This window comes from Crinia signifera, chromosome 2 (assembly GCF_055691185.1).
Source record: "Crinia signifera chromosome 2, ASM5569118v1, whole genome shotgun sequence".
Taxonomy (NCBI): domain Eukaryota; kingdom Metazoa; phylum Chordata; class Amphibia; order Anura; family Myobatrachidae; genus Crinia; species Crinia signifera.
In genome coordinates this window covers 220,968,329-220,992,730 of record NC_139218.1, presented here as the reverse complement: position 1 = coordinate 220,992,730, position 24,402 = coordinate 220,968,329, and the positions used below count along the sequence as shown (strand labels likewise).

Below are 24,402 nucleotides of genomic sequence, written 5' to 3'. Positions count from 1 at the left end.
AGACTTTGACAAATGGTGCTAAAGACTGGCTCAGGGGAGATTAGGTTGTGGCTTTCGTAAATATGGACTTTTAGCAGAAGCAGATGTCCAAAGCAGATTCTGCTGACCCTGCCAAACCCATAGAATGAAGTTGCACTGACTTCATTTCGGACAGCTGGTTAAAGTTGTCGGAAAGCAGGCACATGATCTAATGAGTCCTTGTGGTGGGGAGGGGGCTGTGTCTGAGAGTTCTCGTATGTGTTTACCACAGAAAGGATAGCAAGTCCATTGTATCTTTACAGTAAGGAGAAAAGTGTTTTTCTTCATTTTCCAGAACTGTACTTTTATTTTGTTTTAATATATGATATTGGATAATGCTCAGTGACCATTGAAAATGCCAGCTTGTATAGTTCTATTGTGCAGCTGCATTTGTGAAATACATGATAGGGTTTTGTTTCCATCCCTTATTTTGCACTGTAAGTATTCTGGTCTTATGACTTGCTGTTTTCAGATTCTGTTTTTTTTCTGACTGTTGCACAGCTGGAATAATAGACACCATGGTCTATTACTGGAAGTATTGCTGGTAGATTTAAATAAGCACATTATGAGCTCCCTAATTTAGAATATGCCATGTAAGACTGTCAAGACATTGGTTAAGATGTTCTACTTCCAGGCAAGGAGAACGGTGCTTGTGTATTATCACGGCGCCCACTAAGCTATTTGCTTAGTGGGTTATTCTGCATAGGAGCATCGCATCGCATGGGCCATTGTAAGTGCCGATGCGATCCGATTTTCCTATATAATTTAATTTCAGTGCTCTTTTATTTATATTGTATAGGGTGTACAATGCCATTAGGTATACAATGACATACAATGAGGTTTTAAGCACCCCCCCCACCCCACTATTCACGCCACCCCGAAGCGTGGCTAGCGCTGCGCGTCCTCCATCCTTTTCATACCCCTACTGTACACGTCGGCGTGGAATTGATTTTATATAGTGTGGTGAGTGGATGTGGAATACATGTTAAGTAATCCGCGGGCTCGCCACGCTTCGCGCTCGATGGCTCGCTGCGCTCGCCACACTATATAAAATAAACTCTGCGCCGACGTGGATAGTAGGGGTATGAAAAGGTCGGAGGACGCGTTCCGCTGCCCCACGCGGGGCTCGCCACACTTCGGGGTGGGGGGGTGCCTAAAACCTCATTGTATGTCATACAATGGTATAATTGTATAGGTAATGTAATGCCATCGTACCCCCTATATATGCGGGAGATGCAATGCGATTCAGTTTCCCCGGGGCTAAGGGCCTTATTCTAGTTCACTCTTTCTGACAAAATCCTTCTTAGATGGACAAAACCATGTGCACTGCATGGGGGCAGCTGTAAAATGTGCAGAGAGAATTAGATTTGGGTGAGTTATTTTGTTTCTGTGCAGGGTAAATGCTGGCTGCTTTATTTTTACACTGCAATATAAATCTCACTTTGAAGTACAACCCCACCCAAATCTAATTCTCTCTACACAAATTACATCTGCCCCACCTGCAGTGCACTTGGTTTTGTCCATCTAAGAATGATTTTGTCAGAGTGAACTAGAATAAGGCCCTAAGAGAGCAGTGAATAAATTACATAGGAAAAGCGCATCGGATCGCACTGCCGTTATAATGGCCCATACGATGTGATTTCCCTACGGTGCCGTACGTAAGAAACTTGGGCGCCGTGATAATACACAAGTACCAGGATAACTTATTAATACAAACTATACAAAACACATTGATCCTATTGTAAGCATTTTATACGATATAGCAGTTGTTCCCAAACTTTTGAAATCATGGAACCCTAGAGTATCAGAATTTTTTTTTCTCGGCACCCCTAGGTAAAGTGTCTTAATGAGAAATAATAAAAAAATATATATAATAAATTAAGTAAATTGTGTTTTATATAACCTCCTTCAGATTAGTTATGTGTCGAGAGACAGAATTAGCTTCTGTTCCTCCACATATTTTATGATGCGAAGCCAACAGCCTTAGTTTTGCCTAATTAGACTGACCAATTTTTGAATTCTTTTTGGACCACCGCTCCAAGTATCCCAAGGCACACCAGAGCACAGTTTGGGAACCAAACTAAAGTATGAACCAAGTCGGTCTACACCAAAAAAAAACAACAAAATGCAAAATACTCGTTTTCACCATGTCATGGTCAACCTTAAGCTTGTGTCGACCTGTCAATGCCAATGGTAAGTCGACCATTTCAGTGATCTAGTCACGGTCGACCATTAGTGGTCGACCTAGTCACTGTCGACCTAGACCTTGTTGACCCAGCGACCGGATACTCATTCAAAGCAGCGATCTAATTTGTTTTGTTCCTGTGTGGGAGACACTTTTTCATTTGACCTTCCTTTTATTGATTATATAATTGTATATATTTTATGGACATGTAAAGCTGTACTTAAAAGCTACCTGCATGTCTATGGCTTAAAAGTTAATTGGTAAAATAGAAGCTATATTTATTAATGTTCATTTAACCACACGGTGCCACTATTCAACTGAGGTTTGGGGAAGATGTTGTCTTTTATCCAAAAGTCATTTAACATGATATACTGTAGCAGAATATTTTTTTTCTTATACACTTGATAAAAATGATGTGACTGACCTATTGTTTGTTGGACACTGGATGTTGTCAGTTACCCATTTATCACCATGCACTAGCTGCAGTTAGTAAATCACTTTGAACACTCTGTGCCTGCGATATTCGTGTAGGTGAGCGATTATTTGTGACTGCATGCTTGAAAAGTTCTCCAAAACCCAGAGTGTATTCACAAAGATGGAGTTGCGATCAGGACAAACTGAGGAAAACACAATGGGTGTTCATGGATAGTGGCTAGTAGTACACTCAAGAATGGGCGTGTCAGTGGGTGCATTATGGAAGTGTCACACACTTGTCAAAGCAAGTGACTGTGTTCACTGGGGCACAGCTGCAGACATGAAATTGCAGGCAGGCAAACTACACCTGCCATAGGGCAACCGAAGGTGGCATATATATATGCAGCCATTGGTATTAACAGTTCACACAGGCGCTAAATGTGGGTGTGTCACTCCTTGCACATTAAAATGCACTGGTTTACGCAAGGGAATGAGTTTGCATGCGGTTCACATAAACTTGTAGATGAGTGACTGCCAATTAATGCCGCTGCGTTCTTTTTTGTTTTGTGCGACTCAAAATCAAACAATCTGTTTCTGACCTCCCAATCAGACACTTTCAAACATCGATCCTATTAACCCCGAAGAGTGCGATTTGCAGTTTGGGTGCCATTTAATGCTGAAACCGGCACCCAAATGAACCCTAACTTGCACTGTTCACAGGGCCGAATTCACTAGAATCCGCACACATCCGAGGTTAATAGGATCGACCCCATTAATATTAAAAAAACTAAATTAACTAATCAAGCATCAAATTGTATCTATTGTCACAACTTGCTGTGGTATCTAATCAAACATCTGCAAGCAGCACACTGCACTGATACTTTTATCCTGACTGCTACTGCTGGGTGGTTGATCATTGCATAGTCACTTATTGTATGAGTACCTACTGTATTGCTGAATTCCAGAACTTGGGACAATATTAACCTTGAATAGGATTTTCCTGACCAGGTTTTATCCAATCCAATGATCTGGGTATACAGCTGTGAGTTTTTATCCTTATAATTTTAATGTTGCCTGTAAAATGTTATTGAGCATACTATTAGCCACTGCATGCAGAGTATTGTTAAGTCACAGCAAGAGAGTGAACCTCTTCTGGTGTTATGTTAAAAGCATTGCAATTTTAATTTAAACATTTTTAGAATGGCTTTCACATTGCTTTTCTATAGTTAAGGATTTATGGCTATCTTTATTTTCAGTTTCTTATATTGCGCAGCATATTCCGTTGCGCTTTACAACTGGAAATCCATTGCTTACAGTGCCATCTCCTCAGGGGTGCTAGATGACCTCCCACCAGTCGGGATTACAAGGATCAGTACACCGGCATCAGAATCCTGACTGTTAAATGCCTGATAGTCAGGATCCTGACTTACAGGGACAATTCTCAATCGTGGGGATCCACGACATCCATAGAGGGAGAATAGAACCTGTTGGATGGTCACACACCATGTATGGTATATACTCGAGTATAAGTTGACCCGAAACTAAGCCTAGGAACCTAATTTTACCACAAAAAAACTGGGAAAACTTAAGTAGCCTAGGGTAAGAAATGCACAGGGTCTAGGGGCACACTGAGACACACTCTACAGCACAGGTCTTCAACCTATGTCTCTCCAGATGTTGTGGAACTACATGTCCCAGCATGCCCTGACCGTTTTGGTATGCTCTTATAGGGAAAAAAAATGTGGCAATGCATGTAGTTTCACAACATCTGGAGAGCCACAGGTTGAAGACCCATACTCTATAGGGTCTAGGAGCACACTGACACACACACTGTACAGGGTATAGGAGCAGAAAAGTACAGCATGTGACAGGATGGGAAGCTGTAATGTGTAATTACAGGCCATATAGAGAGAGACACTAATCGGGAAGAGATGAGAGGCACCTGGGTAACTGGGGCTGTGTGATTGCTGCAGAGCAGATGCTGCATGGGGTATTGATGCGCTGCATGTGCTCCGCGCTCACCATGGCAGCTAATGAGCCTTGGGTTGGAGCCCTTGCTCCCCGATGCTGGCTGCTCCTTACTCTTCTGCCCAGCAGCGCTTTGTGCGTCCTCCATTTCTGTCTCCATGGTAGTTTCTGGCCAGTGTGACAGATGCACAGAGGCTGCCTCACTGCTGCAACATCATTAGCCTCGGCCAGGCCCCAGCGTCACCGGGCCATGCCTCCGGCTCTGACTGCGGGGACAAATTACCGTATACACCCGAGTATAAGGCTGAGGGGGTGCTTTTTCAGCGTAATAAATGTGCTGAAAAAGTCGGCTTATACTCTAGTATATATGGTAATTTGCAACAATTAAAAAAATACTAATTGTAAAGAATCTGATTTTTGTTTGAGATATTCACCTCAGAAAACCAACACACATACCCCTTTAACATCGCAACTAATTACTGGGTACAAGCCTGTTTTGAACCGGTAATTAGTGCGATGTGAAAGGGGGTTATGTCCTGAAAACGGGCAAACCGAAACGGTAAGGAAGCAGAGCCCTTACAGGTTCATTGCCGTGTTGCTTGGCGGGTTAAACGGGCCGAGCAACCAGTTTCCCGTTCACACTATGGAGGAGGCAGTGCTTGGAGCAGCGCCAGCTCTAAGCGCTGCCTCCTCCCCCACCCCCGGATAATGTCAGCGAACCAGCAATAATGCTGGTTCGCTGTGGGGATGTGGACATTCCAAAATGCAGGTTCGTGGTGCGATGTGAAAGCAGTAAATGTTTTCACAATGTCAGTTTTGCCAAGGAAGAAGTTACATTTTAGTTATATATATATATATATATATTGTACATCTATCTGGGAAACCTAATGCAGCTTTTCTTTCTTCATAAGAACAGATAGGACATGTAACCGTGAAATATATTTTTAACATTTATAGGCATAAACACAAATTAAGAAATTAATTATGTACCTTTATGTGCAGGTTTACAGGGTTACCATAACTTTTGTAATTTATTGAAGAGTCAGACTCCTTTTAGGGCATACAGTATTTAATTTGTGCATACTTTATATTGCTGTTCACCCTTTGGTGATGTGCCACCATTATAATCTCTGTCATGCCATTCCAGCTGCACAATGGCAGCGTTACTCTGAATTAAATTTCCCAGTTTTTAGGCAAAAATAAAATGTACAAGTGAAATTAATATTAAGCTTTAATATTTTACCTGTTTGGATGCTTTTTAAATGTGTACAGAAGCACAAAATGCAATCGCAAACACATATTTTTGCCACCCACCCAGTTGCATACACAAATCTTGAGATGCCACTCAATCTCCTTTGATGAAACTGGGTGAGAGGGGAGACTGGATTATGGCTGAGGCCATGGTTTTAAGGAGTATTTGCAAACACTCCAGCAGACACTCCAGTATGGGTAATCTAGCGATTATGAGCCTGATTCAGACCGGATTGCTCATCTGTTTAGTTGCAGATAACTGCGAGTAGTTACCTGCTGCCCAGACAGAAACAAATTGGCCCTTCGCAAATATGCGAGTGAATTGTGAAAATTTCGCTATCCACTATCCTGTTAAACATCCTTATGCAATTCACAAACCATCAATGATTTTTCCACTCTGTGCAAAGGTGAGTAAGTAAGGCCCTTCCACAACTCTGCGACAGAAACATGCTGATGGAGAGTGACACCCCAATTTTATGTACTGCAGCTTGGCAACGCAGCTCCATACTCGGCGCCCCGACCTGATCACTTGTTACCCATTTCTGTTGCGTACATGCTGATAACGTTCCACACACACTCTTCACTTAACACGCATGGGCATTTTCTGTTACTCCCAGAAAACATCCGGTTACCACCTCCCAGGCACAACTTCCTGTCAGTCAAATTGCGCATAAATCCCTTTACTATTTTTTATACTATTTTTGCTCACGCATGTGTGCTCTGATCCAAACACATGCGCAGTCGTTCGATAATCTTCTGATTCTCGCAACAGCCATCAAGTCTGAATCAGTCCCATTGTTACCAAATGCTGCATCTCCGTTACATTGTAGCTGCATAGAAATTCACTCAGTATTATCAGAAATTTTGTCATAGAGAAATCGGTGCACATTTGCAGATTCAGCATATTGGAATGTGGAGGGAGGAATAGCCGCTTGTATCGGGATCACAGATTTGTCACTTCCTGTGTTTCGTAGTAGTGTGAGCTAAGTTGCAGCTTGAGAAAAACAAGGACATTTGCATTTGAGTTGCAAAGACTGTGGTGCGCCAAGAGCAGTTATTTGGCGGACCTAGAACCATAATCTGAGGAAGCCTCTGTATATCCGTTTTGTGTGCGCATGATTTTAACATATAAATTCCTTTTAATTGTTTTAATGACCATTCATATTCAAGCTTGTTTTAAAATCAATTGTGGTTTATTTTGCATAGGGCTTTATTTTTTCATTTTAATAGTGCGTAATTGTTTATATTCATGATTTAACAGCTATTTCTCTTTATGAACTGACAGCTATAAAATAAAAATATACATTTTGTATTTAAATTTGGTTTTATTCATGTTTATTATATTTTCTTTTTAAGGGTCCACACATAGCTTCCGTGACACTTGCTGCTTATGAATGTAACTCTGTAAATTTTCCTGAACCACCTTATCCAGACAAAATTATATGTCCAGATGAAGAAGGGGAAGGTGCCATTTCATTATGGAATATCATCTCCAAAGTCAGGTTGGAGGCCTGCATGTGGGTATGTATAGCTAATGTTTTTTTGGTACTTGTTTCCTAGCAGGGCGTCCAGATTTCCTACGTACGCTCAGTAGTTAATTTATTCACTGCACCCTGAGTGAAATCGCATCGTATGGCCCTTTTTTGTGGCATAAGATGAGATGAGATCTCAGTAGTTCATATGGTAAAACACCTAAAACCGCACCACTCTCGAAACGCATCCTCCAACCTTTTTCATGCCCCCACTATCCACGTCGGCGTGGAGTTGATTTTATATAGTGTGTTGAGCGCAGCGAGGGGATGTGAAATACATGTAAAGTAATCCGCGTATGCTCGCCACGCTTCGGGCTCGCTGCGCTCGCCACACTATATAAATTGAACTCCACGCCGACGTGTATAGTGGTGGTATGAAAAGGTTGGTGGATGCGTTCCACTGCGCTCGCGACGCTTCGGGGGTGACGTGGAGAGTGGTGCTGTTTTGGGTGTTTTACCATATGAACTACTGAGATCTCATCTCATCTGCGATGCGATTTCACTCAGGGTGCAGTGAATAAATTAACTAAATTAACTACTGAGATTGCATCACATCGCAAGGCACAAATGCCATGCGATGTGATTTCACTACGAAGAATAGCCCATAGGGTACTTCTTTACTTTCACGGCGCCAGCATGGCGCCGCGCGTACTTCCGGGTTACGCTCGCCACTAACTAAGTAAAATAAACTAAGTTAACGCCATGCCAACATGGATAGTTCATACCTCCACTATCCATGTTGGCATGGAGTTGATTTTAATTAGCGTGGCGAGCGTAGCGAGCCACCGAGCCCGCAGCGTGGGCGAGCGAAGCGAGCCCCGCAAGGGGACTCTGACACGCGGCGCCATGAAAGTACAGAAGTACCGCCCATAGTGTCTCATACAGTATTGTCATCCTATAAAACACTATTGCCACCCTATAAATCCCTATTCTAAGCAGCCACTTCTGCCTTTGGGTGGAACGCATACAAATGGATGGCAATACTGTATGAGACACTGCTTCCGGCTTTCAGATGGAACGCACATAGCGTCATTTCCGAAATCATCAGCGTGACCGGACCACTAGGCTCCTGGACGCTATGACCAATTCCCCTCTGTGGAACGCACACCGCATCCCATACGGAAGGCGCGGCAGCAGCCGGCATTGTAAATGAAGCACACGCCGTCAAGCTATGATCGGCGGGAGACTGGCTACATGACAGGTATGTCTTTTAAAGTGATCAGCTGTGATCAATTTTATTGTCAGCGACACAGGAGTCTGATTGGCTGTGAATTTATTGTTGTGGGCATAGTGTGAGGCTTATAGGCTTGGCTCAGGGAGTTCAGGGCATCACTGACAGCAGGAGATCAGGCTGTACTGAGGTCTTGAAAAAGGGTCGCCCTATGACCCGAAATGTCGACCACCATGTTGGATTTTAAAATGATGAAATAAAGATTGGAAATTTTACTTTTCAAAAGTCTGGTGAGTGGATATGATTTGGCACACATAGGAGCCCCTCTGTGAAGCCTGGGTTCACTGGCACCCCAGCAGGAGTCCTAAGAATATTGTGAGTGCTGCTTTACACTGTGGATGTATGTATATATGTATGTATGTACAGGGCAGCAGACAGGGGAGTGCTGTGGGTACAGCTGTCCTGGGCCCCGGCCTCTGGAAGGGCCCAGGCAGCTCATTTTGCTGCCTGCTTCTTCAATGCAGGACGCCGGCGGCCAATTCAAATGCTGCACCGGCTTTTGAGCCAATCAGAGCGGCTGCCAGTACACAAGCTCTGATTGGCTCACCAGCCGGTGCTGCATTTTAATTGGCTGTGTGTGTGTGTGTGTGTATGTATGTATGTATGTATGTATGTATGTATAAGTTCTCTTCTCTGAATGTATATGTTTTCCATAAGGCTGAGTTGCAAACCACAATGCAAGAAAGCCACTTCTCTGTAGTTCTAGGTAAAATGCCTTGATTTTTTAATTTCCATGCACTTGTCTTTTAGTCAATCAATTCTGGCCCTTTTCATAGCTTACATTGCTTATACCTGTTTATTTTTAACTGATAACCAATGTCCCCCATGCTTTGAGGCAGTAATGCTAACCATTACACTGTCCATGCTGCCCATACGGAAGACTAACTTTTATCATTGCATTCTAAAATGTTAGTTTTTGTTATTATAGAATGCTAGCTAACCTATTTCTTATGTGTTAACTCATTTGAAAGTCACATTATCTGGAGTATACATGTTATGTACGTGTACATTTTAGAAAGGTGACAGATTGTACTTTGTCGTCTTAGAGCAGTGATGGCTAACCTTGACACTCCAGCTGTTGTTGAACTACACATCCCAGCATGCCCTGCATCAGGTTTAGCATGGCCAAATAGTAAAACTGATGCTGGGATGTGTCAAGGTTAGCCATCACTATCTTAAACGGTGATTTACAAATGTACCCATTCAGTCCCATTCTTGGCCATGTCCTGCACATCGGCCTGTTTACAAACGTTCAAATTTGACTGAGTTGCTGTTTTTATGATCGGTAAGCTTGGCTGAATTAATTACGGATGAATAGAACATGGATAGAACTCAATAGCATGAAACCATAGAGTTCTATCAGATTGGCAAACTTACAACCAACTTCAGCTATAAATGCAAGTGCAAAATACGGCACCTTTTTGAATTTGTATCTGAGACCTCAGCAGTTAGGTACATTTCTCAAGCCTAAATCGCGTCCAAACCCATTTGTAGCCATTCGTACAGCCAATCGGCCATAACGGCTGAGCATTGTACATTTCCCCCTTAGAGTCTAATCTATAGTGCTAATGTGCTTTATTTCCCTGGGCACAGCCCCAAGACTGCTTGAATCATCTCATCATTGAGTCTTGTGACTGGTCCTCCCACTCACATCCTCCGATCCCTTTCTTCTGGTTTTCAGCACTGGTTGTGTAAAAAGTAGAGGGCTTTGGGTAAGAGAAAGAGACACATTACAAAAATAGATTATTTTCAGTTGGTATTCTAACTTTAATAACCTGTGGATCATGGGTTTCCGGTGTACTTCCTTTTGTACAATAAACATTTAAAACAGTAGTGGTTCATGGCCTGTTATTTCATATGTGATATCGCAAGCTAATCTAAAATATTTAAGCAACTATTGCTCAATAATCAGGACATTACATTTCTTATAGCTATGTCTTTCTCATCTCTTAATTGTTAAACTAGTAGTTCAAAAGGTTTCTGCATGTTCAGCAGCCATCTCAATATCCACAATAATGGGTTTACATTTAATAACATTTTCTTTTACTGTATGCCCCCAGGGTGCTGGCACTGCCATTGGAGAACTGCCCCCATACTTCATGGCCAGGGCAGCTCGCTTGTCAGGAGAAGAACCTGATGATGAAGAATATGAGGAATTTGAGGAGATGTTGGAACATGCCCAGACAGCACAGGTGGGGATGCTAATCCAATTTCTAATCCTACACTCATTTACATTTGTGTATGAATGGCAAACCGTCCTTTAAGGTGGTTATGTATTTACTTGTGTTGAAAGCCATATTTTACATATTTTTTTTTTTTTTACGGTTTAGTTTATCAATAAAGTTGAAATAAAAATAAATAATGTCAGGTTGTTTTCCAAGTGCTGTGTATAGTTTTCTCCTCTGGCCTACACAAATAGGCCATGTCTAGTACTCTGCCCAAACAATGTACTTATGGAGTAAAGTTGTTTTATTTTATTTTTTTTTATCTTCAATTACAGCATGAATTACAGTTAACCTGGGTACATACTGTACTATATGATTTTAATGAAGGGTATGCACAATAATGATATTGTTAATGATATCGTTCAGTGAACCTGATTCAAACCTGTTAGCAAGGCTGCAATTTTTGCAGAGAGACAAAACCATGCTGCACTGCAGGTGTGGCGGATGTAACATGTGCACAGTTACATTTGGGGGAGTTATTTTTGTTTCTGGGCAAGGTAAATACTTGCTGCTTTATTGTTACATTGCAATTTAGACTTCAGTTTGAACACACCCCACACAAATCTAGTGCAGCATGGTTTTGTCCATCTGCAAAAATTGCAACCTTGCTAACAGTTCTGAATCAGGCCCATTGTGTACCTACTATATCGTTAACATTGCACACTCCCGTGGATCTTTAACGATAAGCCTGATTGTCTGAACATGCAGTCCAATCTGATGATATCGCCAGTGACTGCATGTTCGGCGGGGTCCTGGCGATGGCACTGAACAGCATCTTTAAAGATATTTTTCATTGTTTACCAGTTGGTTATACGTGTACGGAACTTTAAATGGTACTCTTTACCTAGCACGGCGCCCATCGCGGGCATCGCATGCCATTTGCGATGCGACCGACGCGATGCCCGCGATTTCCCATTGAAAACCATGTTAAAAATGTAAATCTCATCGGTCGCATCGCATGCGGCCAAAAAACGAATGCGATGCGACCGACGCGATTACCACGATTTTCCATAGGGAACAATGTTAAATGGGTCAATGGACCCGATTTAACATTGGGAACAATGTTAAATGGCCCACAGACCCCAAATAGCCAATACGCGTCCTCCGACCTTTTCATACCCCCACTATCCACGTCAGCGTGGAGTTGAGAATAGATAGTGTGGCGAGCGCAGCGAGCCCCAAGCGTGGCGAGCGGACGCGGGTACCTTCACAGGTAAACGCGTCCCTTTGCGGGCTTCACAGGTATCCGCGTCCCCTCGCGGGGCTCGCCACGCTTCAGGCTCGCTGCACTCGCCACACTATCTATTCTCAACTCCACGCCGACGTGGATAGTGGGGGTATGAAAAGGTCGGAGGACGCGTACCGCTGCGCTCGCCACGCTTCGGGTTCGCGTTGATCGTGGGGTGGCGTTAACAATTGGGGGGGCCCAGGGTGGCTATTTGGGGTCTGTGGGCCATTTAACATTGTTCCCAATGTTAAATCGGGTCCATTGACCCATTTAACTTTGTTCCCTATGGAAAATCGCGGTAATCGCGTCGATCGCATCGCATGTGATTTTTTTTTGCCCGCATGCGATGCGATCGACGCGATTTTTTTTACCTGCGATGCCCATGATCAAAATCGTGGGCGCCCTGCTAGGTAAAGATTACCCTTTAAATTAGTTAGATCGTTACGAGAGCGTATGGATTCAACACTCATGAGTAGATTTATTAAGCTTGGTGCAGTGATAAAGTATGTTTTTTATCACCGGCCAATCAGCTCCTACCTGTTATTTTTCAAACCAAGCTTGTAACTTCACAGGCAGGAGTTGATTGGCCGGTGATAAAAAATAGACTATCAATTCACCGAGCTTAATAAGTCTGCCCCTCAATCCTTAATGTGCCCATACATTAGCCAGTTATGGCCCTTTTTTTACATGATTTCAACCCATCGGGCCAATAAATCATGTTAAGTCTTATATCGTATGGGATTTACCTAAGTTCTGATGGATCGTCTTGGCTGCCACAAGGATCTGTTGTATCCCGCAGCCATGACTGGGTTTGCATACAATAAATTGTATGCATAATGACTGCACCCCAGCCGGTAATTGACAAGGTATCACATTCGTGGCCTCATGGAATACCTTGCACAAGTGTATGTGTATAGTGGAGGTCTATAGTCTTCAGTTAAAGATACATTTATTTTATATTCATATTGCAGCCCATATCTACAATGAAGATGAATCTCGGCAATTTACTGCTTTAGAGATGTACAGTAACTACTGTTTACTCTGACTGTTTTCTTCAGCTTTGCATGATCTAATTGCTTTATATAATTTGGGCATGCCCCATATAAGGGATCATTGGCAATTTGTGAGGGAATATTTTGGTGTGGGGTTCTGAGAGGCTCCGCTGCACAAGTTTGTATTTTGGGAGGTAGATGGAAGTTGTTACGTTTCTTTTGTTGAGAGTGCATTACATATATGTAGCGCACTTAAGTTTTCACATGAATATCTTGTAAAATAAATGTGCACAGGATCGCTTTTATCTCAGATAGAATGTCAGGGACTGCTTTCACATGTACCTACAGCTATTCGAATGGGTGTGAATTATTTGATTATCAAAAGATTGACCGGGTCAGAAGTTCGACATGCACAAAATGCTGACTTGAAAAGATCAACATTTTATTTTCACATGTTTTACCGATCAACATGGACCCACAATTAGAGTAATGCGTGGCCTTGCTTGGCTCTCCACGCTACAGGTTTGGTGTCTCGCTTCGCTCTGCATTGTTTTCCACGTGGATGGTAAAGGATGTATGGGGAAAAAAAAGAGATTGCAAAAAACTGTAGACCTTTTCATGTCGATCTTTTGGTGTCAACCTACAGACTTTCTATCTACACCAGTACCACCAACAGTGCATGTTTTCCAGGTCTCCACACAGAATCACAAGTGAAATAATTAGCTCCACCTGTGGATCTTTTAAAATGTGTCCGTGAGTAATGAGTGCACCTGTGCACCTGCTGTGTGACCTAGAAAACATGAACTGTTGGGGGTACTTGAGTACCGAGGTTGAGAACCCCTGTTCCGTAGACTCTGTAGATTTATCAGGAATACTTTTGCTAGCCTTTTGTAAAGGACACAGAAAAAGACGGTCCCTTTTACGTTCACACCATTCCATCTGTACCTAGTCCTGTTCCTTGTCCTTCTCAGACATACTTCATGAAACACTTTGAAAATAAGGTGCTAAACACAAAACATGGGATTATCTCCGTGCTTGCCAATTTGTAAACCGCTCGCCACACACTCACTGTCCCATCAGCTCATATAGAGACTTGTAGGAAGTTGGAGCAAAACAGGCTAGATGATGGAAATCATTGTGATCTAAAAGTAAAAAAAAGATCTCTGTACTACATTTGTGTATGTTCTTCCATTTTAACACCCGTTATTTTATAAAACGGTTTCCTTTAACAATCCTATGCTGCTGCTGCTGCTGCTGCTGCTGCTCCTCTAAGGCCATTCTGATGTTGTGTTGGCTTTGTGATATGATTACAAATACTTTATCCATATGGAATTATTATATTCTGCATTATCTGTATATATACTTGTGTTCTTTCTTCCTTCCTTTCTCATGTTTTCCTGCCAAGTGCTTTTAGCATTTTCATACCCCTGTAGAATGACCAGGTCCTTACAGCTTACTGCCAGCATGATGTGTTTTACCGGCCCCATGTGTGGCTTTATGCCAGCTTTGTCTGCAATATCTCTTTTTTTTTTTTTTGTCCAGTTTACTTCCATAATAGATTACTGGATAATTATGTCACGCTACTTTTGTCTGTATTTTCCATTTAAAACAATGTTGGAGGAACACATCCTGTCTGTTTTTGAATGTTTTGGTAGCCAGTTAGACACTATAGGGGCCCATTTATCATGGATCGCATTTATAATATTGGGAATATCACCGCCCAGGATCGCATTGTAAAATCGATCCTAACAGCGAGATGTATCACACTACAATAGACTACCGCCATCTCAGAATGGCGGTACCCGGGGATGCGATGCGCTCCTGCCCGATGTTGATACATGGGGGAGGCGGCCAGCTGTGGTACAGGAGGGATAGCAACAGGATCGGAGACTTTGGCTAGAGTCCCTCTTGATACATTCAGGGAATACTTATTATTTGCGGCTAACCCTCGAAAACAGGTGTTTACTGGGATTTAGCCACACATTTTGAATGACAAATGGGCCCCTATACCTTATAGGAACAGACAGACTTACAAAGGCAATAAACCATTTATGAATCAGTCTAGATCTGCAAGAGACTTATTGGTCATAGTGGCATATGCCTTTGTGCAGGAAGTCAAAGTGCATAACCCTTGCTAATTGATGGGTGCTGTAATTTTTTAGTGGTAAATTTTGGTTTCTGTGCGTGTAGATGAGTAAATGGCCGGGTTCCCTCCACAATGTAACTAGTATGATACAAGGTAATGTCTGGTACATTCTTTAGTGTGTGTGTGTGTGTGTGTGTGTGTAAAGCCCCATACACACTAGCCAATGGGGGCTGTGGTCAAAATGGTCTGTACACTCTGAACAGTATCGGCCGCTGATATCGTTCAGTGATGTCAAAAGTTAATTTTACCCCATTACACATTAAGCGATATTGAGAACAATATTGCTTAGTGTGTAATGGGGCTTAAATTTAACTTTTTGCAATATTCAGCTGGCATGGGGTGTAATATTGTTCTTATAATGGTGAAAATTTCCCGGCGATGATGTTGGTGGACTATCTCTTGTGTGTGTGTGTGTGTGTGTGTGTGTGTGTGTGTTTGTTTATGTATTGGTTTGTGATCTACTGCAGTGACAACTCCTCCGGTCATTACACAATCAGGCGTGGCTTTCATCCGGTGTTGATCAGGGTATGGGTCATAGGGTCGACATACAATGAGCCAACCACTGATGGTTAACTGGGCATAGGTCAACAGGGTGGGAAGGTTCTATTCTCCCTCCACACCCTAGTAGGGTATGAAATACTGTCTGTCGGCGGCACACGTACTGTATGTGAAAAATGCATTTTTTAACTGTCGACGTTCCCCTTGTCGACCTAATGCTTGTGTTGACCTTCCAACCCTGATGACCTTCATTGATCGACCCAATGTATGTCGATCTTAATTGAGTCGACCGTATCCTGATCAGACATCTTTAATGCGTTTGAAGTCATGTTATTGAGTTATTGCATTCATACCTGAGTCATTAGCTACACTGTCAGTCCCTAACTTAGATTGCAAATAAAATGCCATTTAACGGAAACATTAGCAAAAAGAGGCCTGGCGCTACAGAGTCGCACTGAGGTCACACTTTATGTATAGCATGACTTGTGTCGCATGTAGGATATATATGTGGACGCATCTGTATGTGAGATGTTCCATCCGCTTTCCAGTCTTATGTGCTTTGAAATATATTAGATGCAAGTCTGGAGAACGGAGAAGGAATGTCTAAGGCTAGCTGTCTGTCACAGAATATTATGTTTTATCATATCAGTCATGTAGAAGTCCCACAATGTATTTTTAAATTGAATTGACTTATCCTGTTAAACATGTTAAAAAGGGGCAGACTAGATGGGCCAAGTGGTTCTTATCTGCCGTCAAATTCAAATTCTAAGACTGCTTTTGGAATGTTCTGTGTTTTTCTTCTACACATGCTTCATATCATCATCACCCATACCCGCTGGGGAAAAAAACGCCCAGTGTGTATGGACCTTTAGATAGGAGTGGTTTGGCCACAGATGCAAATATACACATACAGTGGATACAATTAGTCCACATTCTGCTTACTTATCCAACCCCGACTTATCATTTGTGTCCATTTTCGCTAATGCCCTATCCCTCCTTTTTTTTTTCTTTGAGTGAAATGTCATGGGCTGAATCAGATGCAATTTGCTGACCAAGTGTCAAACCGGTGGATCAGTGGCTAATTTGTTGAACCCGGTGCTTTATCGCCTTGGTGAAAAATTGGGAAATGGCATCAATCAGCCTTCCAGGTGAACGGGGCAAATCACAATTCGCCCTAAAAGATGGAGAGGCATATGCAAAAAATAGCACACACACGCACTACCACAGGGCCTGATTCAGTGAGGATCTCATATCGCAATTCAAGTGCAGGAGGAGGTGCAAGCATCATTGCAGTTGCAATTTAAGAGGAACTTGTGATGCTCCTCGACTGCAGATGAAGTAAGTCTAACCTTGCGATCAAAGGCTCATCCTGCACATGCGCTGGACGGGTCCTGTGCATGCAGTTTCCCAACCATTGGGAACCTGTTCTGCGGATCGTTCCTGTGATCCGTAGTGAGTTAGGCCATAGTTCTGTGTCTATGCAATGTAGCGCAATTAAAGACGACTTGCATTTGGCTCTCCATTAGCCATTATGGGGCAGATTGCAACAGGTGATATTCTACGATCACTCCTTGTGAATGTTAAATGGTTCTCCAGTCAGTCAGCTACTGTGTTTGAAAAATTACAGGAGCTGATTGTGTTGAGAACCATTTATTACAAGAATTGCACGTGTTGTTAAATCTGCCCTTATGCATTCAAAGGAATAACTTTTGTTAATGATTTTAACTCTAGCATGAAAAAAAAGGATTTGCAAAAAATTGACTGAAATGTGAATTACAATGGCACCGTTCCCTATGAGTTTCATGGATGCATTGTCCCTGCTACCCCTCTGTAATAATCAGATGATTCATAGTATTTCCTAACAAAGCAGATTTTAAACTAGCTCATTGTTTTTCTCTTTTGTTGCTGATTCCTACTGTATGTCCGGTTCTCAAAACAAATGAGTCATTCATAATTTTTTTTTTTATATGCCATTGACTTAGACAGAACAGCCGCATTATGGTTTTACTGCTTTGCACATTTATGTCATTTCATATGTCACATATTGAGTAAACAATACAAGATTAGAACAAAATCTGAATGCCATTGGATATTATACTTATATAGCAATTTATTTTAACCATTTCACAGTAGAGAAATACGGCTTGTCCGCTCATCTTCACCAAGAGTGCAGATAAGCATCCATGCTGGTGGTTTTTGGTGCATATGAAAATTCTGCCATCGAGCGTTTAAATTCCAGTGTACTGTTAGGTAATTGAAATGGTGGGGATAGAGATGGGTCGGTCGTGAGTGAGACGTTTCTTTTGAATGGCTCACTTAGGAGACAGCAAGCCATTGCTCCCTAAAAGGTGAATGGTCATTCTTTTAATTTCGGTTTCATTTTCATACAATGCATTTGCCTGAGCATGGCAATTCCGCACATGGTAGCATCGAGTAACTGTACTGACTGACTCAGGGCTGTAGTTCATCCAGATCTGCAGAGTGCAATCCACACCATGGCCCTTATTCAGAATCGTGCGGTACGGCCCGCGTGCGGCCGTACCGCCGATGTTTTTTGTCTGCACATGCGCAGAGGTCATTCTGCGCATGTGCAGCCCCCTTCGCCGCAGACGGATTTCGTCCGCCGCAAAGGGGGCGGATAGGGGCGTGAGGGGCTTCAGCCCCTCATTTCCCTATGTGTACGCCCCGCGTTTCATGGGCGTTCCCATGCAAACGCGGGGCGTATGCATGGTAATGAGGGCATGACGCCCTCATTACCATGACATGGGGGCGGAAAGCTGACGTCGCCGGATGTCAGCTTTCAGCCCCCTTACAAGCTCCCACACGGACGATTGTCCGTGTGGTCTGAGCTTGCGGGAGCTGCCGCGGCGTGCGGGCCTGCCTTCGATGGTCGTCGACCATCGAAGGCAGGGGGCAGCTCCCACCATGGTGGAGGCGTAGCCTCCACCATTTTTGAGCGGATCGCCAGCCGTCCGTGTATGGACGGCCGTGGCGATCCGTCTGGTGGGCGGCCCTTGGTTTGTGCGGTCGGAGCCCCGTGTGCGGCTCTGACCGCACCAACCAGAATAAGGGCCCATGTCTGAGCTCAACACTACCACCTGTGGCAGCTGAGATGTACTAAAGGTGCCCATACACCATGGGTCTTCAAACTGTGGCCATCCAGATGTTGTGAAACTACATGTCCCAGAATGCCCTGATAGTTTTGGCATGCTCTTATAGGAAAAAATGTGGCAATGCATGTTGGAACATGTAGTTTCACAACATCTGGAGGGTCACAGTTTGAAGACCCATGTCATACAAGGTCCGTTTAACGGATCCGTTCGGGACTTAAATAGCACACATCGCATCGCATGCCTTGTGCATGCAATGCGATGTGATGAACAGCTAGTACAAAATGTGCAGCACATACTTTTTGTACCGTACGATGAGATGCGTGGGAGCGCGCATCTCATAGTACAGAACGGATGGTCCGGGAACGGACTGTCTATGGGCAGCTTTACTCTGGATATTGCATTGGAGGCGGAGCTGCTGAGTGCTGCTGCTGAAACAGGGTTGCTGCAGAACAATCTGGGAGCACCACAGGATTTGATGCTGCTCACAGGAGTGTACCCAGTACCAGAAGCAGCATAGTATCACAGAAAGGGGTCTAGCATGACCACACATTCTCACTCAGACACACAGACTTTGGCTAGGCAGTGCACATTTTTTTAAATTTACTAGATCTGTATTTACTGTGCTGTGTAGTACTTTTAACTTTAATTTTGTAGCACCAGATTTATGAAGTATAGATCATGGGCCAGATGCATTAAGCTTCAAAAGTGATAAAATGGAGCCAATCCGCTCCTGTCAGACATTTTTCAAACACAGTCTGTGACATGTCAGGTAGGAGCTGATTGGCTGGTGGTTTATCACTCTCCATTTTATCACTTTTAAAGCCTAGTGCATCTGGATCCCAGTGAGCTGGGCTCTATCTCTCTCTGTCTCCCATTTGCATTAATTCCTGGTGTATCACACCTCTATTACACCAGTGACCACTAACGGCTGTGTGCTACATCATTGTCTGGTATTGAACAGTCCCCCCTGTCTGGCTTAATTTTCACACTTGTGTGTGTGTGTGGTGTTGAACACATTGAGGCTGGACGCTGTGGAGATAGATAATTTTAGCGGCTTTATCGGACAAGTGGCTCCGGCGGCATATGGGATCTTATCGGTGTTCAGCAGGATAAATAGAAAAATAAGTGAAAATAACCACCTGTGATTAATGTATGAAATTCGCTTTACATTACTAGAATCGATTGAAATGTAAATACAACTAACAGATACTACACTTAGTACACTCAAACCGTAACTAAGCAATTTTTTTCCCAAAGCGAGGCACCCAAAATAACCGGATCTTTTTGATGAGCACTCAATCAATCCCCGCTCTCTTTGGTGAGTCACTTTGCCCATCTCTGGTGGGGGAGTAATTTGAAGTCCTGCTATATCCCCCATCACAGTAACTAACACATAAAGTTCCCTTTTGTGAAATATAAATAGATATGAACTCAATACAGTACATAGGAAATACGGAGTCCCATCTTATAAGTGATGGAGCCCTTAGTACTTATTGGACGTGATCTCTTGTGATCCCTGGACAGTGTTTTCCCAAATACTGTAGATGTAAGTTTTTCATATTGTATATGGTTGGACACTGTTTTCACTCATGTAATTACACACCTGAAGCGGAGACAGGCAGGGTTCCCATCCCCCGCCGACAGGAAACTGGGACACGCGTGCGCGTGGGACACTTGCGCGTCCCAGTCAGATGTAGCGTCCGCTCGTCAGTAGGGGTGGTCTGGAAGCCCCAGTACTGAATGAGCTGCGCTACATCTGTATGGTGGAACCCATGATCACCTGATAATACTATGTAAAACAGGCATTTTCTGCAAATGGGTGGTTGGTTTTTTACTTTAAAAAATGGTAGGCCTTGTTGGGCTACTATATTCCTAAACATTCCTTTAACATAGTAGAAAAAACAAAAATACTAATAATGTTTTCTGAAAACGTGAAAGCCAGGTATACTCAGTGTACTATTGGTTTGTGGTGTCGAGTATTTCTCGTGCGCTCCGACAGGGGTGCTGCTTGTGGGTAAACCTTATATGCTTGGATAACAACAACACACCGTGAGTACGGGTATGCCACCCACCCTGTTATCTAAAGAAACTGTTATATGTGTAACCCCAGCCTATATTGTGTAAGTTAGGTACGCACTCTTAGTCCACGTTCCACATCACTAAGGGAGAACAATTTACAGAGATACACATTGCTGTTTTTTTCTCATTTATGTTTCGTCCACACATGCTGAGCATCGAAAGACTGAAGATCCAGCAGTAGAAGGAAAAGAACATCTTAAACATCAGACACTCAACAAACGGAAGTATTACATCTTAGACTCACTGGGTGTCCACACCAGGGAAGTGCTTAGTAATACCCCTTTTCCACTAGCAACCTGGGTCGGACCCGGTAATTTGTACCCGGTTCGAACCCGGGTGGGACATGGGTTGGAGACACATTTCCACTACAGTGCTACCCGGTAAATTGCCTGATCATCCCCTTTTACACTTAACCCGGGTAAGGCCTTTTTTTCCCTATAGATAAACATAAGAAAAAGCCTTTTTAAAGGGCTTTACCATGGGAGGTCACAAAATAGGGCCACCATTACACCAAAAGGGCCACCATTAAAAATATTACGATATTAGAAGAAGAGACCACACTTCATAATGATGTTGTGCTGCGGGATGATTAGCAGTGTCCGCTGGGGCAGCCTGTGGTGCTGGCGGCAGAGAGGAAGGTGGCTGCTGGAGCAGCCTCTGATACAGCAGGGGAAAGTCAGGACAGACATGCAGCACATGTGCACACAACGCTGTCCTCCGTGCTATGTGCGCAGTCTGCGGGGCTCTGAGTGATGACATCACTCACCAGCGCCCCAGCAGCACCAATCAGTGAAGATTTTTACATGCTCAGTCAAATAACCCGGTTAGGGAGCGTTTCCACTACCCTTGAATCCGGGTGCTAACCGGGTGCTACCCTGATCATGACCTGGGTAGGATTGCCGGGGAATCCAAACCGGGTTATTTGAAAGGGAGCATTTCCACTAGCAGAAAAACCCGGGTAGAAGCGCGTCCCCGCGGAGATTACCGGGTTATTTCTTCTAGTGGAAAAGGGGTATTAGGTTCACCACCCCCCTTTTTTCCCCAAATAGGTACCGTATATACTTGAGTATAAGTCCATCCGAATATAAGCCGAGGCACCTAATTTTACAACAAAAAAACTGGGAAAACTTATTGGGCGGTATTCAATGAGAATACCTGCGAGGTGCAGCGAATCCTTTTTAGGATTCGCTGCACATTCGCCACGTTCCGGAGCCGGCGGGCTCCGGTATTCAACGTGTCAGGGGCTCGCTGCCCCTGACTGGCGAATATGAGCTCCTGCGGCGATTGCCGCAGGGAGCCTGAGGACGGTGCCAGGCAGAGAGATGGTAGTCTCTCTGCCTGCCCCAGAACTTTGTGGGGGGTAGGTGGGCTCCCCGGGTGCCAGGCAGCACAGGCTGCCCCCCGGGGGTGCCAGCAGGGGAGCGTATATTCACTACACACGATCGTAACCATCGGGTGCAGTGAATATAATGAATATGTAATGAGCGGCTCGGCTCCGGCGCCCCCTGCTGGCTGCTGTGTAAAAAAAAAATATATATATTTTTTAAATTAAATATATATTCATGTGCTTACAGCACATGAATAAAAATAGCATGCCCCTCCTCAGAATAAAATTCCTGATTTTTTTACACCAAATGTAAAAAACAAAACACTTTATTTTAAAAGTTCACATTCCACTTCACCATAAAAAGATAGCGATTGCTACTCGGTGAATCATGGTGAAAAAAACCTTGAAATGTATTTGCCATGTGGTCATTGAATAGGGTGATTCACCGTTTTAGTCAGAAATTCGCCAAACAGCACAAATTCGCCATAAAAACATGGCGAATCAGGCTCATTGAATACCGCCCATTGACTCAAGTGGGACCCTCACTTGAGTATAAGCCGAAGGGGGCTTTTTCAGCATAAAAAAATGTTCTGAAAAAGTAGGCTTATACTCGAGTATATATGGTATACTCTGTGAATTGTCAATAATGTGGAAAAATAGCCTAAAACATCTCTGCCTTCAAAGGGATTAGTCATAATTGCTTTTCTGATGCTAGAAAGATGGCTTATAAAGAAAATGACTTGGAGTTCCCACCATGACCCTAACTGTGCAAAGTTTGTATATTCTCCCCGTGCTTGTGTGGGCTTTGGGTACTTCGGTTTCCTCCCACAATCCAAATATATACTGGTAGGCAGGGCTATTTTTGTGCAGGCTCCAGCAGGAACTGAGGCCCTTATTCTAGTTCACTGTTTCTGACAAAATATTCCTCAGATGGACAAAACCGTGTGCACTGCAGGTGAGGCAGGTGTAAAACCCCACCCAAATCTAATTATCTCTGCACAAGTAACACCTGCCTCACCTGCAGTGCACATGGTTTTGTCCATCTGAGGAATATTTTGTCAGAAACAGTGAACTAGAATAAGTGCCACAGTTCCTGCTGGAGCCTGCACAAAAATAGCCCTGCTGGTAGGTTAATTGGCTTCCGAAAAAAGTATCTCTAGAATGAATATGTGTACATGTGGCAGGAAATATAGATTGTAAGCACCACTGGTGCAGGGACTGATGTGAATGTTCAAATACTCTCTGTAAAGCGCTGCGGAATATGTGTGCATCATATAACTGGTAATAAATAAATATATCTGAAAAATTATAAATGGTATTTTTGTGAGTCTTCTAGTTTCCTCCCACACATGCACATCCCAGTAGAATTGTGAAGTGAGTGTATCTTTATCTGAAGCACTGTGGGTGGAGATGTATACAGCAGAGTATGTAAAGCTTTGTTGGAGGCAAAAACCACAACATACCTAAAGTTTAATGGACTGAAGCCACATATTTTCTAGTGCCATTTTTTACAAATAAATTAAGCACCGACCACTTTGCCTATGCACATGTTCTTAAATGTGCCAATTGAACAACTTAAGAGAAGTGTTTGTAACCTAAAACTGTCAGGATCAGTGTTGAATTGTTTTTTTGTTATCATTTGCATGGGTTCACTTTTATCTAAGCTTACACTCTGTACTTGTAATTAAATATGTTCAACAAAAATGTAATGTGATAAGACAGTAGGCCGTATTCAATGCAGAAATCGAGGGGGGTTAAACAGCGGGGATCGCCGAAAACAAGCAACCCTCGCCGTTTCAGCCCCGCGCTGGCTGCTCACCCTATTCTACGTTCCGGGGGAATCCTCGCTGTCAGATGACGACGAGGATTCCCCCAAACAGCGAGGCTCGCAACTAATGCAAGAAGCCCGCTGAATTTAGCCTCGCTGTTTTAGTGGCTGCACATGCCGATTCCCCATCACTACAAAAAGCTAGCGAGGGGGAAACGGCTTGTGCAGGACCTGTGATAGCGAGCAGGCAGCACTGCTTGCTGCCACAGCTCGCAAAAGTAATTAAATACACCCCAATGTAGTTATTGCAGTATTGAGAATAATAGTGAGATGTTTTGAATGTGTGGGGTCCAGGACTGACAAAATAGACAGGGACCCCCTTCCCTTTCTTAAACACCTGTGTCAGCAGCACTGGCCGCCCTATTCA

At 43.4% G+C, this 24,402-nt stretch overlaps 1 protein-coding gene across 1 annotated transcript in view; it reads left to right on the top strand.

Moving 5' to 3' along the window:
- Positions 1-24,402, top strand: part of VMP1 (vacuole membrane protein 1) — a 195,307-nt gene that overhangs the window by 85,028 nt on the left and 85,877 nt on the right. Inside the window, exons 6-7 of the mRNA XM_083173766.1 lie at positions 7,193-7,357; positions 10,660-10,791. Of these exons, the coding sequence (XP_083029892.1) occupies positions 7,193-7,357; positions 10,660-10,791 (297 nt within the window). The remainder of the gene's footprint in view (positions 1-7,192; positions 7,358-10,659; positions 10,792-24,402) is intronic.